This window comes from Peromyscus maniculatus, chromosome 21 (assembly GCF_049852395.1).
Source record: "Peromyscus maniculatus bairdii isolate BWxNUB_F1_BW_parent chromosome 21, HU_Pman_BW_mat_3.1, whole genome shotgun sequence".
Classification (NCBI taxonomy): domain Eukaryota; kingdom Metazoa; phylum Chordata; class Mammalia; order Rodentia; family Cricetidae; genus Peromyscus; species Peromyscus maniculatus.
This window is the reverse complement of record NC_134872.1, coordinates 44,906,671-44,920,533: the sequence shown is the minus strand read 5'-3', so window position 1 is coordinate 44,920,533 and position 13,863 is coordinate 44,906,671. Positions and strand designations below refer to the sequence as shown.

General features: G+C 48.8%; 1 protein-coding gene across 2 annotated transcripts in view; it reads right to left on the bottom strand.

The window, feature by feature from the left end:
* Window positions 1-13,863, bottom strand: part of Rftn1 (raftlin, lipid raft linker 1) — a 210,470-nt gene that overhangs the window by 41,134 nt on the left and 155,473 nt on the right. For both annotated transcript variants that reach the window (XM_076557581.1, XM_076557580.1), the window contains exon 7: window positions 8,998-9,113. In XM_076557581.1, the coding sequence (XP_076413696.1) occupies window positions 8,998-9,113 (116 nt within the window). The remainder of the gene's footprint in view (window positions 1-8,997; window positions 9,114-13,863) is intronic.

The window sequence follows — 13,863 nt, the reverse complement described above, 5'->3', positions numbered from 1 at the left end:
ATTGGTAATGCCATGGCCATGTGGCAAAATATAGATTGATAGAAATGGGTTAATTTAAGATGTTAGAGCTAGCTACAAATAAGCCTGAGCCATAGACCGAATAGTCTGTAATTAATATTAAGCCCCTTAGTGATTATTTTATAAAAATAGCTGCTGCCCAGGTGGGACAGAAAAAAGGCTCTGGCTATATGTATTTGTGAGATTGGAGTGATTACTCAGCAGGTAAAAGTGCTTGCTGGACAAACATGAAGACAGGGTTTGAATCCCCAGAAATCAAATAAAAGCCAGACACCTAAGACAAGCGTGTGTATGATCCCCATGCTCCTACGAGGAGATGGGCGCAGAGAAAGGCCAGTGTGCTGCTGTATATAGTATAGAAACAACAGAGAGCCCCTTTCTCAAACAAGGTGACCTGTGAGATCACCTCCTCAGGCTGTGCTCTGCCCTCCACACAGGGGCTGCGGCATGCACAGGACTGCATTCTCACACACAAACATGCTCTGTGCACACAGACCCCACCACTGCATTTGTTACAGGATTTGCACCCGAGATCACTTCTTCCATCTGCTCTTCCTCTGTGATGAGACTCTAAGTGCACTTTGCCCCATCTCCACCACAGTGGCACGCCTGCCTCTCCCCCATCAGCATTGAAAGGCTCCTGCGAATTAGGGTCTTTCACCCCACAGGGAGCTTGACAAGGATGAGAAACTATTGATGGGTATGGAAAGGCCAGGAGGTGAGAAGCCATTTTTAATGCCCACATGCCTTCTCTTCAGTTAAAGGGAATCAATCCTTCCTGCCCCAATTTCCTCCATCCATCACAGTCTCATGCTTGCTGACACACAATAGGAACTCAGCATTTATTTGTTGGATGAATTTTTCAAACAATCTCACTGCTCATATCTGGAGGAAAACACGGAGATGTCAGATACAACAAAATGGAGTTTATAAAAGAAACGTGTAGACAGACTGAAAGGCATACTCTTCCTTCCGCTGCCCTATGATGCAAGCTGTCACCTTAGTGAGACCTTTCTTCTTAAACACCTCCCTTGAAGTCACCACAGGAGAACCATGTGCCTCTCCAGTGTCGAATACTCCTGTCCCAGCTAATACCCTCTTCAGTCCCAGATAACTGACTCCTGAAAGTGATGTGAGTCAGGAACTCAGCTCAGCTAAAAACAGCTGAGAGAACCTTGGCTGGGGCCCCGACAAAGGCTTGGACTTGCGATAAGGATGGACACAAGAAGAGAAGGAATCGCTCCTGTTGGCCTTAGTTATCATGTCTATATGTGATGCCCAGTCACCTTGTGACTAGGATCATAAGGGGAGACCTGGCAGACAGGTCCCCAACCCTGGTGAGACTCACAAACCGTAGAAAAGACTGACTTTGCAACCCCTCCTTACCACACTCCTAGCTTGTTGCTCTGGCTCATAAAGTGAAACCCCACTCCTGCCCAAACCACTTCTAGCTGGCTCTCCTGGGTCAGCAGCAGAAGACACCCTAGCGGACACACAGGGGCACGGCCCTTGTTCTCATCTGGGAACTTCAGCCCCAGGCTCTGCTGGCCTCTCCTTTCCCCATCCCAATCCATCTCCCCAGGCCACATAATGTCAGGAACAACTGTTGTGAGACCAGACTCTGATGAAATTTCCAACCCACAGCTCCCTGCTCTTGCCTCAGCTATCAGGTTTCCCATAGACTCTTCCTATGTAAACACACTGACAATTTCACTCTGCACAGCAGCCTTGGAGACACAATCATGCATGATATGCCAGTTTCCCAGGGCTGCTGAATGGTAGAGCATGTGCCCATTACACATGAAGCCCCGGGTTCAAATCCAGCACCATGAAGTAAACTAATTAAGCCTATGAAACTGGTGATATTTTCCCTCACTGGCAGCATCATACTACACAGAGCTGTGTTAGTTAGAGTTCTCCTGAGAGATGACCAACAGGATGTCCACAGCCATATTGAGACCTATTTCTGGAGAACTGGCTTGATTGATTATGGAGGCTGGCAAGTACAAAATATGCAGAATAGGCTGCAAATTCCAAGACCAGATATTGCAAACTAGAATTTGAAGGCAGTAATGGAAACAGGATCTCTTCTGAGGAATTCACTCTCTTAAGGCCTTCAACTATCGGGCGAGGATCAGCCACACTTGGGAAGGCATCACACTTTCTAGCTCCCTGATATGCCGTGTAGCTATATCGAAACGCGCCTTTGCACAGTATCTAGCTGTTTGGACATCAACCAGGTAGCAGAGCCTAACACATCAATGCAGAACGGCAGCTGGACAGCTTCTGCGACTCTGTCCCTTTAACACTTCTGGATCCCTTCTTTGTCAGTGTGGGTAGAGTGATGCAAGCCGATGACAGCAAGACCAGTGGGGACATGGGCATCAAGGCTGCTGCCTCTTCCTTCCCCACCACTAACGGGGACATGGGCATCAAGGCTGCTGCCTCTTCCTTCCCCACCACTAACGGGGACATGGGCATCAAGGCTGCTGTCTCTTCCTTCCCCACCACTAACGGGGACATGGGCATCAAGGCTGCTGCCTCTTCCTTCCCCACCACTAACGGGGACATGGGCATCAAGGCTGCTGTCTCTTCCTTCCCCACCACTAACGGGGACATGGGCATCAAGGCTGCTGCCTCTTCCTTCCCCACCACTAACGGGGACATGGGCATCAAGGCTGCTGCCTCTTCCTTCCCCACCACTAATGGGGACATGGGCATCAAGGCTGCTGTCTCTTCCTTCCCCACCACTAACGGGGACATGGGCATCAAGGCTGCTGCCTCTTCCTTCCCCACCACTAATGGGGACATGGGCATCAAGGCTGCTGTCTCTTCCTTCCCCACCACTAACGGGGACATGGGCATCAAGGCTGTTGCCTCTTCCTTCCCCACCACTAACGGGGACATGGGCATCAAGGCTGCTGTCTCTTCCTTCCCCACCACTAACTGCTGAGGCCACACCCCTTCTGTTCCTTATGAACACCGGTATTTGCTTCTCTGGGAGAGACAAATGTGAGGAAACATTATTCACACTCTGTAAAGTTCCTCCACTTTGGTTGAACAATGACACTTCCCTAATCTACAGTACTTTGGTCCATATGACTATTGTAACTTGTTGTTCTAAACGCCTGCCCTCCTCACTACTGAGCCCCCAGGAATGCCTGGCCAAGAGAGATGTTTACAGTCATGATCACCTGCCATTCTTTAACACATTCACTGTATCTTCGGCAACTGATACAGACCAAAAAAAAAAAGCGGGGGGGGGGGGGGGGGGGGGGGGAGACTTTGCCCTTCCTGGGTTGTTTCTGGACTCCAGACCTCCTCTACTAGATCTACCCCACCCCAGTAGAAAGCCTGTCTGTCTGTCCTTCAGTTGCTCGTTCCCTTGTCTAATGTCTTTCCATTTTGAAGAATTTGGAAATGTGAGATACAGAACTGCTAAGTTGGCAGCGGGTACTTTAAAGTTTAATAGATACTGCCTCCCAAGGCCTCCTGAAGATTAGAGATGAGCCCATCGTCCAGGAAAGGTGTTCAGCTGTACGATCCAAGCCACTGGAGTGCCATGGTCAAGGTGGGGGGGGGGGTACAGGATTGGATGAAAGCCACTGCACCGAGAAGGCTGCCCCCATAGACCTGAGGTTTGGAGAACTCTGCCCAAGCCCCCTGCATGCTGTGACTTGCTCTGGAGTGGAACAGTCTGGAGTTACCACTGGGGAGAGATTGCGTCTTGCTTCCTGGTCCTTCCATAGGAATGATGATTCATGGAAAATCATCTGAATTACAGGTAAAAGGTATAGATCTCTTGACTGTGGCATGAAAAACTATGATTTAAAACCAAAACAGTTTTCTTGGAGAAATAATGGCAAAAAAAATGTTCCAGATGGTTTGAGTGAATAAATATTGGCTCCTTTGTCAGAGCAGAAAGTGGTAAATTTTAGATGCCACAGAATGGAAGTTATACTCTGGCAAATCCATGTCGAATGAATACTGAAAGAGATGTTTGGGAGCCTTTACAAACAGGACTGATGCCCAGAACCCCGCAGAAGGTCATGGAGAACAGGTGAGAGCCGTGACTTGTCACAGGGTTTCCTAGATGGAGATTCAGTGACGGGAACAGCATGTCACCTGGTCTCTCATGACAGCCTGGAGTAAGATGGAGAGCTACATGGTGGGACGAAAAGCCTGTCTGGACCACGGCACAGACTGTTCCTCCCAGGAGACTGGAGAAGTCTCTGAGGTGTGTCAGGGATAATCCAGCCTTTCAACACTGGGTCAACACTGGAATCATGTGGCAGCCAACCTCACGAAACCTGAGATCACAAAGCTAGATGACCTTCTAAATGTGGGCTGCCATCACCATGACTTGAAATGTCTCAACAGAAGCTGGGTGTGATGGTGCAAGCCTGAGGTTCCAGCACAAACATCACAAGTTCAAGGCTAGCCTGGGCCACAAAGGGAAACCCAGTCTTGAAAACTAAGGGATGAGAATGAAGGTCAATAGCAGAGTGTTGAGTTAGGCCCTGCTTCATCTTCTAAACAAACAAACTGATAAACTGTTAAAAAAAACTGCTCTTTTTCAGAGAACTCAGGCGAGTCTTTTGAAGGCTAAACTCCTTTCTAAACTCTCAGAAATGAAGCTGAATCCTTTTTGAAGTCTAAACAATTTAGAATATAAACTGGAAGTCTAGAAGGATCATGAAAATCCAGGACGTGGCCTTCGGCTCTCTCTCTGCGGTCTGAAGAAGCCAGTATTGCCCCTGCTCCATGTTTCACACATGGTGAGGTGGGATTCCATCCAAGAGACCCCAATTTAAAAGCACCAGCTAACAGATGCGCATTTGGTTTTCACCCCTTCACTTTAGCTGACCTTTCCAATAAACCTACGAGCCACACTGGAACATGGAACTTGGGGCAACTCAAATCTGTGTTCCCAGGCCATGGTCCCTCAAATGGCCCCTTTAAGGTGAGGGCTTCGTTTTTGCTTTGATGATGGATCTAGACTCCTCTGGGCTGTCACGTGCAGACACACAGACTCGGGGACTTTTGGTCCACCCTTCGGTCTCTTTCCCTCTGTCTTGCTCTGCACTTTCCAACTGATTACCCTTTCTACTCAGACTCTAGATTGAAAATCCCCCACACGAACGTCCTACAGGGGCTCTTATCTTCCTCCCAGTTACCTGGTACTTAAGCCTATGGATTTACAACTAAGGTAACACAACTATTTTCTTTCTTATTAATCAATTTGTTTATTTATTTTATGTGCATTGGTGTTTTTACTTGCATGTATGTCTGTGTGAAAGTGTCAGATACTCTGGAACTGGAGATACAGACATTGTGAGCTGCCGTGTGGGTGCTGGGAATAGAACCCAGGTCCTCTGGAGGAGCAGCCAGTGCTCTTAACCACTGAGCCATGTCTCCAGCTCCCCACAACTATTTTCTTTTTCTTTCTCTGAGACCTGGTTTTAGTTTATAACCTGGCACCATCACCCCTGGCAATTGCTGTATTTGTCCTCACCCACTCCCTGGCCAAAAGTCCTTTGAGACTAAGACCAAGGCAGTAGGTGGAGAACTGGGTCAGGGGTGACAGCAGGCAGTGGACGGGCTCCTGTTTAGAGTGGCTCTGTGTGCCAGGGCCTACAGTCACGGTTTTCAACTTCCTTTCTCCTTTGGGGTTGGGGATGAAAATAGCGTTGTACTATGTAGTCCAGCCTGGCCATCCTCACATCTGAGCTCTGGGCCATCCTCACGTCTCACTCCCCAGAGCTGGAATTATAGGTCCAGGTCACCAGACCAGACTAGAGTCTCTTCTTTAATTTTTTCTAGCTCTGAGACATCATTGCTGGCGTCCCCTGACAACACTGAGAATGGAAAGAGGGAGGGAGTGGGTTTCCTCTCTACACCGAGGGGCTGGGCTGGGAACTGGAGGGCCATGCCTGTGCAGGTTCCTAGTCCGCTTCCTGCTCTCACAGTGTCGCATTGTCTCAGGGCTGAGAACAGCTAGCCAGGCTCGCTCTCTAGTGAAAGTGTGTGTGTGTGTGTGTGTGTGTGTGTGTGTGTGTGTGTGTGTGTGTGTGTAAAAGGGGAGCCAAAACACAGTGACAGAATTGGACCAGGGCTGAAAGCAGGGCCAGGAATGAAGGGGCAGGTCAGCTCTCACCAGTGAGAAAGGAGAAAACACAGCACCTCACACTCCTGTAGCAGGCCTGGTAGAAACGGGGGTATCTAAGGGGGTATCTAAAGAAACATTTTTGTCTCTCAATCAGACCACTGAAACAATGGACCCCAAAGAAACAGGAATTCTCCCAGGAATCCCATGCTGGGAAGGAAAAGGCCTCGGCCAGAGAAGAGCTTGTCTCCCAAAAAGAGACTTCACCCAACTCTAACTTATCACACCACCTTCCAGGACAAGACTGAAGGCCAGGCCGTGACAGGCCAGGTGGGTGGGACCATACGCTGCCCAGGACGGATGAAACACTATCTTAGTGGCTTCCAATGGCTGTGATAATGACCATGAGCAAAAGCGCGCTGTGGAGGGTAGGGCTTGTCTGACTTCACAGCTCACAGTCTCGCACTGGGGAAGTTGAGGCAGGAAGCCAGGGCAGGAGCTGAAGCAGGGGCATGAAGGAGTGCTGCTAACTGGCTTGCTCCCTCCCCATGGCCTGCTTAGCTAGTTCCTTACATCCTAGGACCCACGTGCCCAGTGATGGCACCGCCCACAGCTGGCTGGGCCCGTCCACGTCCACATCATCAATTAAGAAGGTGGCCCACGGGCTTGCCTGCGGGCCAATCTGACAGGAACGGTTTTTCTCAGCTGAGGTTCCCTCTTCTCAGATGACTAACTTCTGCCAAGCTGACAAAAAGCTAACCAACGCAGATGCTAAACTATCAAATCTAACTCTTGTAATTGTCTTATTGAGAGGACCGGTGGCCAGACCTGGCTTGGGGCATAGGTTGTGACCCCCAACTTTGGTAATATCCAGAACCCAGGAGGTTAGAGGCCTGGGCAGGAACTGCTTGTCATGAAAACAGGGTCAACCGGAAGCTAAGAGGAGCTGTTGTGTTTGGGTGGGGACAGTCGGGTCACAGCCACCTGCAGCAGCCTCCCCCGGAGGGAGGAAATGGCAAGCCCCAGAGAGCCCCTGTGAGTCTCTGTAACCCTCTAATGGACTTCAGGTGCCAGGCTTCTAGGAGAAATGGCACCCTAATTCCCATTTCCCCAAGGACGTTTACAGGCTTCAGCCACCTTCAGATATCTTGATATCTAAAGTCTACCAGTGCCCCCCCCCCCACGGATCTAATGGGTAAGCTTGAGTAAGTGTGCCCCTCCTCCCCACTAAGCCGCTCACCAACAAGATCGCTTCCTCCCTTCCTCCCTCCAGTGCAATACCCCACCCCCACTCCTGCCCAGGAATGAGAGAAAGTCTGACCCTATGACATGAGACCTCCCCCTTCTCCAACCTGTAGGGAGGGAGCCCGCTCCGTGGCAGGGGCCTGAACTCTCCTCAGAGCTCTGCTTTGCTGCCCACCTCTGGCATGAGTGTCTATGGTGTCACTGACTATTCCAACAAAGCTATTATCCAACAGGACGATCTGATTCAGTGCGTGCCCTCGAACTCCAAACCCATTTTCAGGTACCTGCCCAGGCGTAAGGGGGAAAAAGCGTTTTATAGGCCAAATGGTGAAGAAAGGAAGATGGAGTTGGACTCAGGGCAGCATGAATAGGTTCAAACACACCCATGCGTCCCAGAGATGGGCTGGCTATGGGTCAGAATGAGTAGTCAATGGAGCCTCTTCAGAGGGTCAAGCCTTCTGCAAACCTGTCCCCTGCTGGTAACAAACTCAAAGGGTAGAGATTCTCAGAGTTTCATCTTGCGACCACCAGCAGCAACTCATTTAACAGGGCGTTATAAATACAAAATTCTTGGGACTGGTCTCAGAGTTACTGTTAGAGACTATTTTGTGTTCTAACTAAATTTACCCTCAGTGCAGAGATGGGCCTCTAAGGAAGCAAATATGGTTAAATAAGGTCACAAGAGTGGGTCCCTGATCCATTAGGGATAATGTCCTAAGAGACACCAGAAAGCTCACTGGCTCTGGCCCATAAGCATACTCTGAGTGAGTAGCTGTCTACATGCCAGATCAGAGGCTTGAACAGAAACCAGCTGAGGGAGGGGAACCCTGACCTTGGACTTTCCAGTCTCCTGAATGGTACAAAATCAGGTCTGTGGCATTTTGTTATTAGTGGTCTGGGCTGAAAGTACATTTCCAGGGTGGGTCCCAAATAGCTATGCTTGAGAAATTCTGCGTGTGACTTAGACAAAAGTCATTCTTGAGAAAAGCTGGTCTAGTCATGGGCTGAGACTGTCTTAAAACACCCATGCTTCATGGCTGGACAAAATCCAGGGACTCTTATAGGGAAGACAGCTATTTCAAAGACATGGGACTTGGGTTGAGATATCTATGCAGTGGTCCTCCTGGTCATCACTTCTCAAAAATGTCCTGAAGTGCTTGGTGTGGAGCCTCAGACAAGAGACCCTAACCCTGAAAACAGAATTTACCTCTTTGCTCAATGACAGAGCGCTCCTGTTCATTTCTTCCAAGGATGGCTTACAGGAGCTGGCCAGATTCTACCTCTGAAAACTATGTGGCTCTTACTGTTACAGTCTTATGAACATACATCTTTATATGAATTGTGTTTACAGTGACATGCAAATTAACCAAAGGCAACTCTTTGCACCCGGTGGTCTGACATATGCAAAGATACATGTTTTTTTCCTTGTAGAAAGAGATGTGGAGTCCTTCCCAGCTTGGGGGCAGGGTATAAGAGAATCAAGAGGGTCCTCCCAGGGTTAACCCAGGTGAGCCCCCACCAGAAGAAAGGCACAGCTGGGCAGCAGCCTCACAGTCAGCTGGAGCAAGTCATGAAACCATCTCTGCCCAGACAAAAGCAGCGATGAGGCAAGGCAGCGCCACACTTACTTCCAGGACCGTCCATTGTTCCACAACAATAGCGTCATAGCCCTGTGTGGTTTTGCTATCTTCTGTGGAAACAGCTTCAAAGATGAATACTCCATCTGTCGGGCCATAGAAAGAGTCTGTGGAAACAACAACAATAAAAAAAAAAAAAACAGTGAAGGGGGGTGTGTGTCTGAGCTGTCTGTGGCAGAAGTCTTACAAACAGCAAGAATTTTCAACTGCATTCATTAATAATCCCAATCAGAACATCTTTTCAGAATGTTAATTAAAGATGGCATACACAGCCGCAGAGTCTAGCCCCATCAGGATGAATGAGAGTAATTTACCTCACACTTTTGAATAATATCCTTGATTTTATGAGCCCAAATTTCATCATCGGTAATCACCATCAGCCTCACGTGCTTACCTTCCTGTTCATGATCCAGTGTCAGGATGCACTGGGAAGAGCTTACCCAGGGCAAAACACAGATTTTAGAGGAAAACTGTATTTAAGTAAAAGGGATTTATTTTTTTAAAGACAGGATAGATTCAACATGCCAAATCTAAGCTTGTCAGTTGTGCTCTGGATGTGTTAATTCTGGGGTGTTGGGGGTGCGATGTGGTTGATGTACCAAGGATGTGTCTGGCAGCCCTTGTCAAGAGCTGCGGTTTGGGAGGGAGCTTCCCAAATGATTTACCACTGGAATTGTTCCTGGGCACTGTCAGTCAAGAGAGCGGCTCCTGCATACTGTACCCTCCAACAAGCCGAGTGGGGACGGGCAGCATTATCTGAGAATGTCTTAGTGATGAGGTCTGAAGGAGCAGGGCAGAGTCTGCCATGCAGAACATGTGCCTCCGCCTCCTTTTGGGCCCTGCTGCAGTTCGTCCTGGATTTGTTTAGATGAGACAATGAGAAAGAAGACCGGTTGAGATGCTGGTGGCCGGACTCCAAGCAAGGGTCCCGTCTAGTGACCTGTCTACTCATCTGGGAAACAATCTACTCTGCAAACACTGCTCAGTCTCAGTGAACTGTTGACCAACCAGCCAGATTCCAGCTCAATCTCTGGAAGGGAAGAAGTCCCATGATGCTTTGCTGCTTTGCTTGCTCCTCCTACTCCCAGGTGTGCAAAGAGGGAGACCGAGGCAGGAGGAGAGCTCCAGCTGGAAACAGAACTTGCTGGCTCTTGGGTCACGGGCTGCCAGCCTCAATAAATGGGGGGGAAGTAGATGTCTACTGACTGAAGCCACCTACCCTGTAGGCTGACAAACACACACCACTCAGGGCCTCATATTTGCACAACTTTACCTACCAAACTTTCTCTAGCCCCCTCCTTTAGCTTTTTGTTTTGCTTTGCTTTGCTTTTAAGTAATTTTACAAGTAATGATTACAGAGAAATACTCTTGAGAGCACTGATCGTTGTTAGGACAGACTAAAAGAAATAAGATGGGGTGTCCGGATGGGTTTTCCGGGGTAGCCACTTCAGACCTTCCTAAATTGCTCTCTAGGAAGTTGTGCAGCTAAAATCCTTCCAAACACCGCCAGTGTTCCTCCATCCCACACCTCTGTAGGCTCTGAACAGTTCCTTTTCAAAATTTGCCAATCTGATAAACAAGAGATTGTTTTTCAACATTGATTAGCCATAGAGAATTAATGTCTAGTTTGTGGTTTTTGCTCATTTTTATTGGGATTTTAGACTTTTTTAGGTATTTAGGAAATTTTTATACATAAAGAATAGTAAGCGTAGCCTTCTATTTATTGCTATTGTTGTAATAACTTCCTCCTGTTGATGTCTTTTTAATTCTATTTGTGGAGAACACAAACACTGCAGGTGCTATGTGCTGAGGGTTTTCTTACAGGAAAGGACATGAAGACACACACAAGGGCACCAAGCAGGCAGGTGACGTGGATTCGCAGGGTTTGAGTTCCTGGCCAAAGGGGGACGGCCTGCAGGCAAGCGCAGTGGGGCGGGGCAGCCAGTGACCCATGAACTGCAGAGTCCTAAGAAGAGACCTGAGACTCAGGTGACCCGTGGGGAAAGGAACAGTAAGAAGACTTCTCCAAGGTAACAGCAGGCAAGATGCAGAGCCTGAAACCATGCGTGGGGTTGACTCTGACCTCCGATGTCTCTGTTACCACTCTGGAAGGACATGCCCCATATAGTCAGCTGGATCAAGGAAGATGAAAGACACATGGAGCAGAGCTTCCCTAGTGGACCAGCTGGGACCAGCTCACCTACAGACTGTGCGTGAGCTTGGTGGGGATCACAACAGAGCTCCAGCCAACCAGAAAACCCAGCAGAATAAACTGCTACTCTTAAGCCAATGAGTTTGGGGGTAGTTTGTTACATGGCATTCCTGTGGCAATAACGAACTGATTGACAATGCTCAACCTTGAAGATGCATCATGAAGCCAGTGTACTTGCTCAGTGATTCCTGGAGCACCAGCAGCCTTGACCTCACTGCATTTTCATTAAGTTCCCCCTAGTAAGCCAACTGCACACTTTGGCTTCTTTTTAACCTCCCCCGCCCCCTCCCCCACCCTCTGTCTGGACTCTACCATGCACCAGCCTTGGCAAGCTCGTGTCTCTCTAGTGCTCAGTGAGAGTGCCCCGAGTGTCAGTTTGCTGGTCTCCAAAGGACAAGTAACACAGATGACCAGGGAGAAGTGCCCCTCGGCTGAACAGCTTCATGTGTACCCTGGGGCCCAGGACAAGCACAGTCCAAAGTCAGGCTCAGCTTTAAGTGCTCAGTAACACTGCCAGGGGAGAGCCTTTGCCACAGGAGAGCCACCTAAGATGCTGAAGAAAATCAGTCCTGACCCATGGCTGTTCAACACTAGAAGACACACAGTAGCTCCTCAAGGATCTTACAGCACAGTACACAGTTCCTCTAGACCTCTAGAAAATTCAGAAGTGGCCCTCTTACTCTACAGGGTCCATTTCTATGGAGTCGACCAACAGCATACAGGAAAACATGAAAATCTGAGTTGGACAAGAATACCCTTTGCTTTGCCATCATTCTCTGACAACCCATTTATTCAGCATCTCCTCTGAGTTTAATATTATAAGTCATCCTATGGTGATTTAAAGTGCACAGGAGGCTATATATAGTCAGTAGGCCATTTTATACAAGGGGATGAGCATCTGCAGATCCGAACACCTGAGTTCCTCAGACCAAACCCTTTGGATCTGAGGGATGACAGCCATCCAGCTTCCAAAGCCTCTCCCTACATCTTCTCACCGGAAAACCCCAGCCCTCTAAAGGCACCTGCTGGGCTGTAAGTACTAATATGCCCATCTCTACACAAATATATGACGGCTTCAGTCTGTCAACAGTGCGGTGAGGCAGAGTTGAGACCCCCAGGTAGAGGGGGCGACTGTGGGCCCTCCTGATGTCCTTCTCACTGTGTCTGGCTCCCGCCCCTTCCTCTCAGCCACTGCCTGTCTCCCCACCCCATGCCCGCGGCTCTGCTTTGCCCTCCTGAGTACAGAAGGCTGAATCACCTTCTTGTCTACAACAAAGCAGTTTCAGAACAGCTGTCAAAACTTGGTCGTCTGTAACGGCAGACGTCAATGGACTCCGGAGGACTGACGGCTGGGCTTTTAAGCAGCCGCTGCTTTGATGGACTTGTCTGCTCTCCTTCTCATTCCCTCTACTGCTCAGCCTCCCTGAAGTGTGTGACAACCTGGGTGTAAATAGGTCCATTTCAGAGTAAAGACGCCTGATGTAAAAAGGTTAAACCATCCTCCACTTATGGAAAGCATTCTGTCGTCACTGTATTTTTTTTATTAAAGATGCTTCCCTACAGTGCACAAAGAGCTATGTGCCGGGGCGCTACATAAATATTTGATGCTGGTCTTTTGGCAAAAGGCCACCTTAACATTCCAAGCTTGTGATTTACAAGAAGGGCATGGGAAAAAATCTAGCACACCATTTCAAGAGATAAGTTCTATGCTCAATTCTCTTCTGTAGATATTAAGTGTCGAGTTCACTTCCAGGCTCAGACTGTGGTACTGGCTGGTAAAGTTTCTGGAATGCACATACCAGGCCAAGTGTTCAATCAGCTTGTCTAGTCTCTGCAGGTTTATAAACGAATGTTATTTGATGGTTCTTAGAACAAACTAGGGTAGGACTTGACTGTCCACACTGAAGTGGACAGCTAAGTTCTGTGATTTTCAGAGGGCTTTATTCTCTACTGGAAGCTTTATCTTGATTCCAGGAATAGCCCCAGCCAACTCTATAACTAACTCAATAACCATAACTGCATGGGTAGTCATATTGTCAGGCAATCTCCTGAGAACATAATCACTGGTTAACCAAGCCCAGATCACCTTCTCTTCCACCCTGAGCCCTTCCTGCTGCCATGGGCCTGCCTACCTCCCTGCATTCCTCTTCTGACCTCTAGTGAAGGAATCACTCCTCTTCTGTCAGCAGGGATTAGCCTTGCAAGGTCAACGCCTTGCCGCCCAGGTGGGGAAGTGTCTGAATCCCTGTCCTGCTATGAGACACACCATCAAGAGCAGTTTAAGGAAGAGGGCTTGCTTGGCTTAGGGTGGTTACAGTCTACCAATGGCCAGGAAGTCATAGCATGGGAGGCTGAGGCAGGTGCTTGCACTTCATCCATAGTCAACAAGCAAAGAGCAATGGACATCTGCTCAGCTCATTTTCATTTTATACAGTCCAGGAAGGATCTCAACCCAGTGAATGGTGCCATTCACAACGGACAGATTTCTACCTCAGTTAACCTAATCATGGTCATCCCCCACAGGCATGCCCGGAGCCTCTTCTCCCAGAGGACTCTAGCTAACATCAAGCTGACAACTGAACTGCATGTGAGGTACCCTGTTAGCACGGGTCACAATTTCCCTCTGAATCCTCCCACAGGGCCTG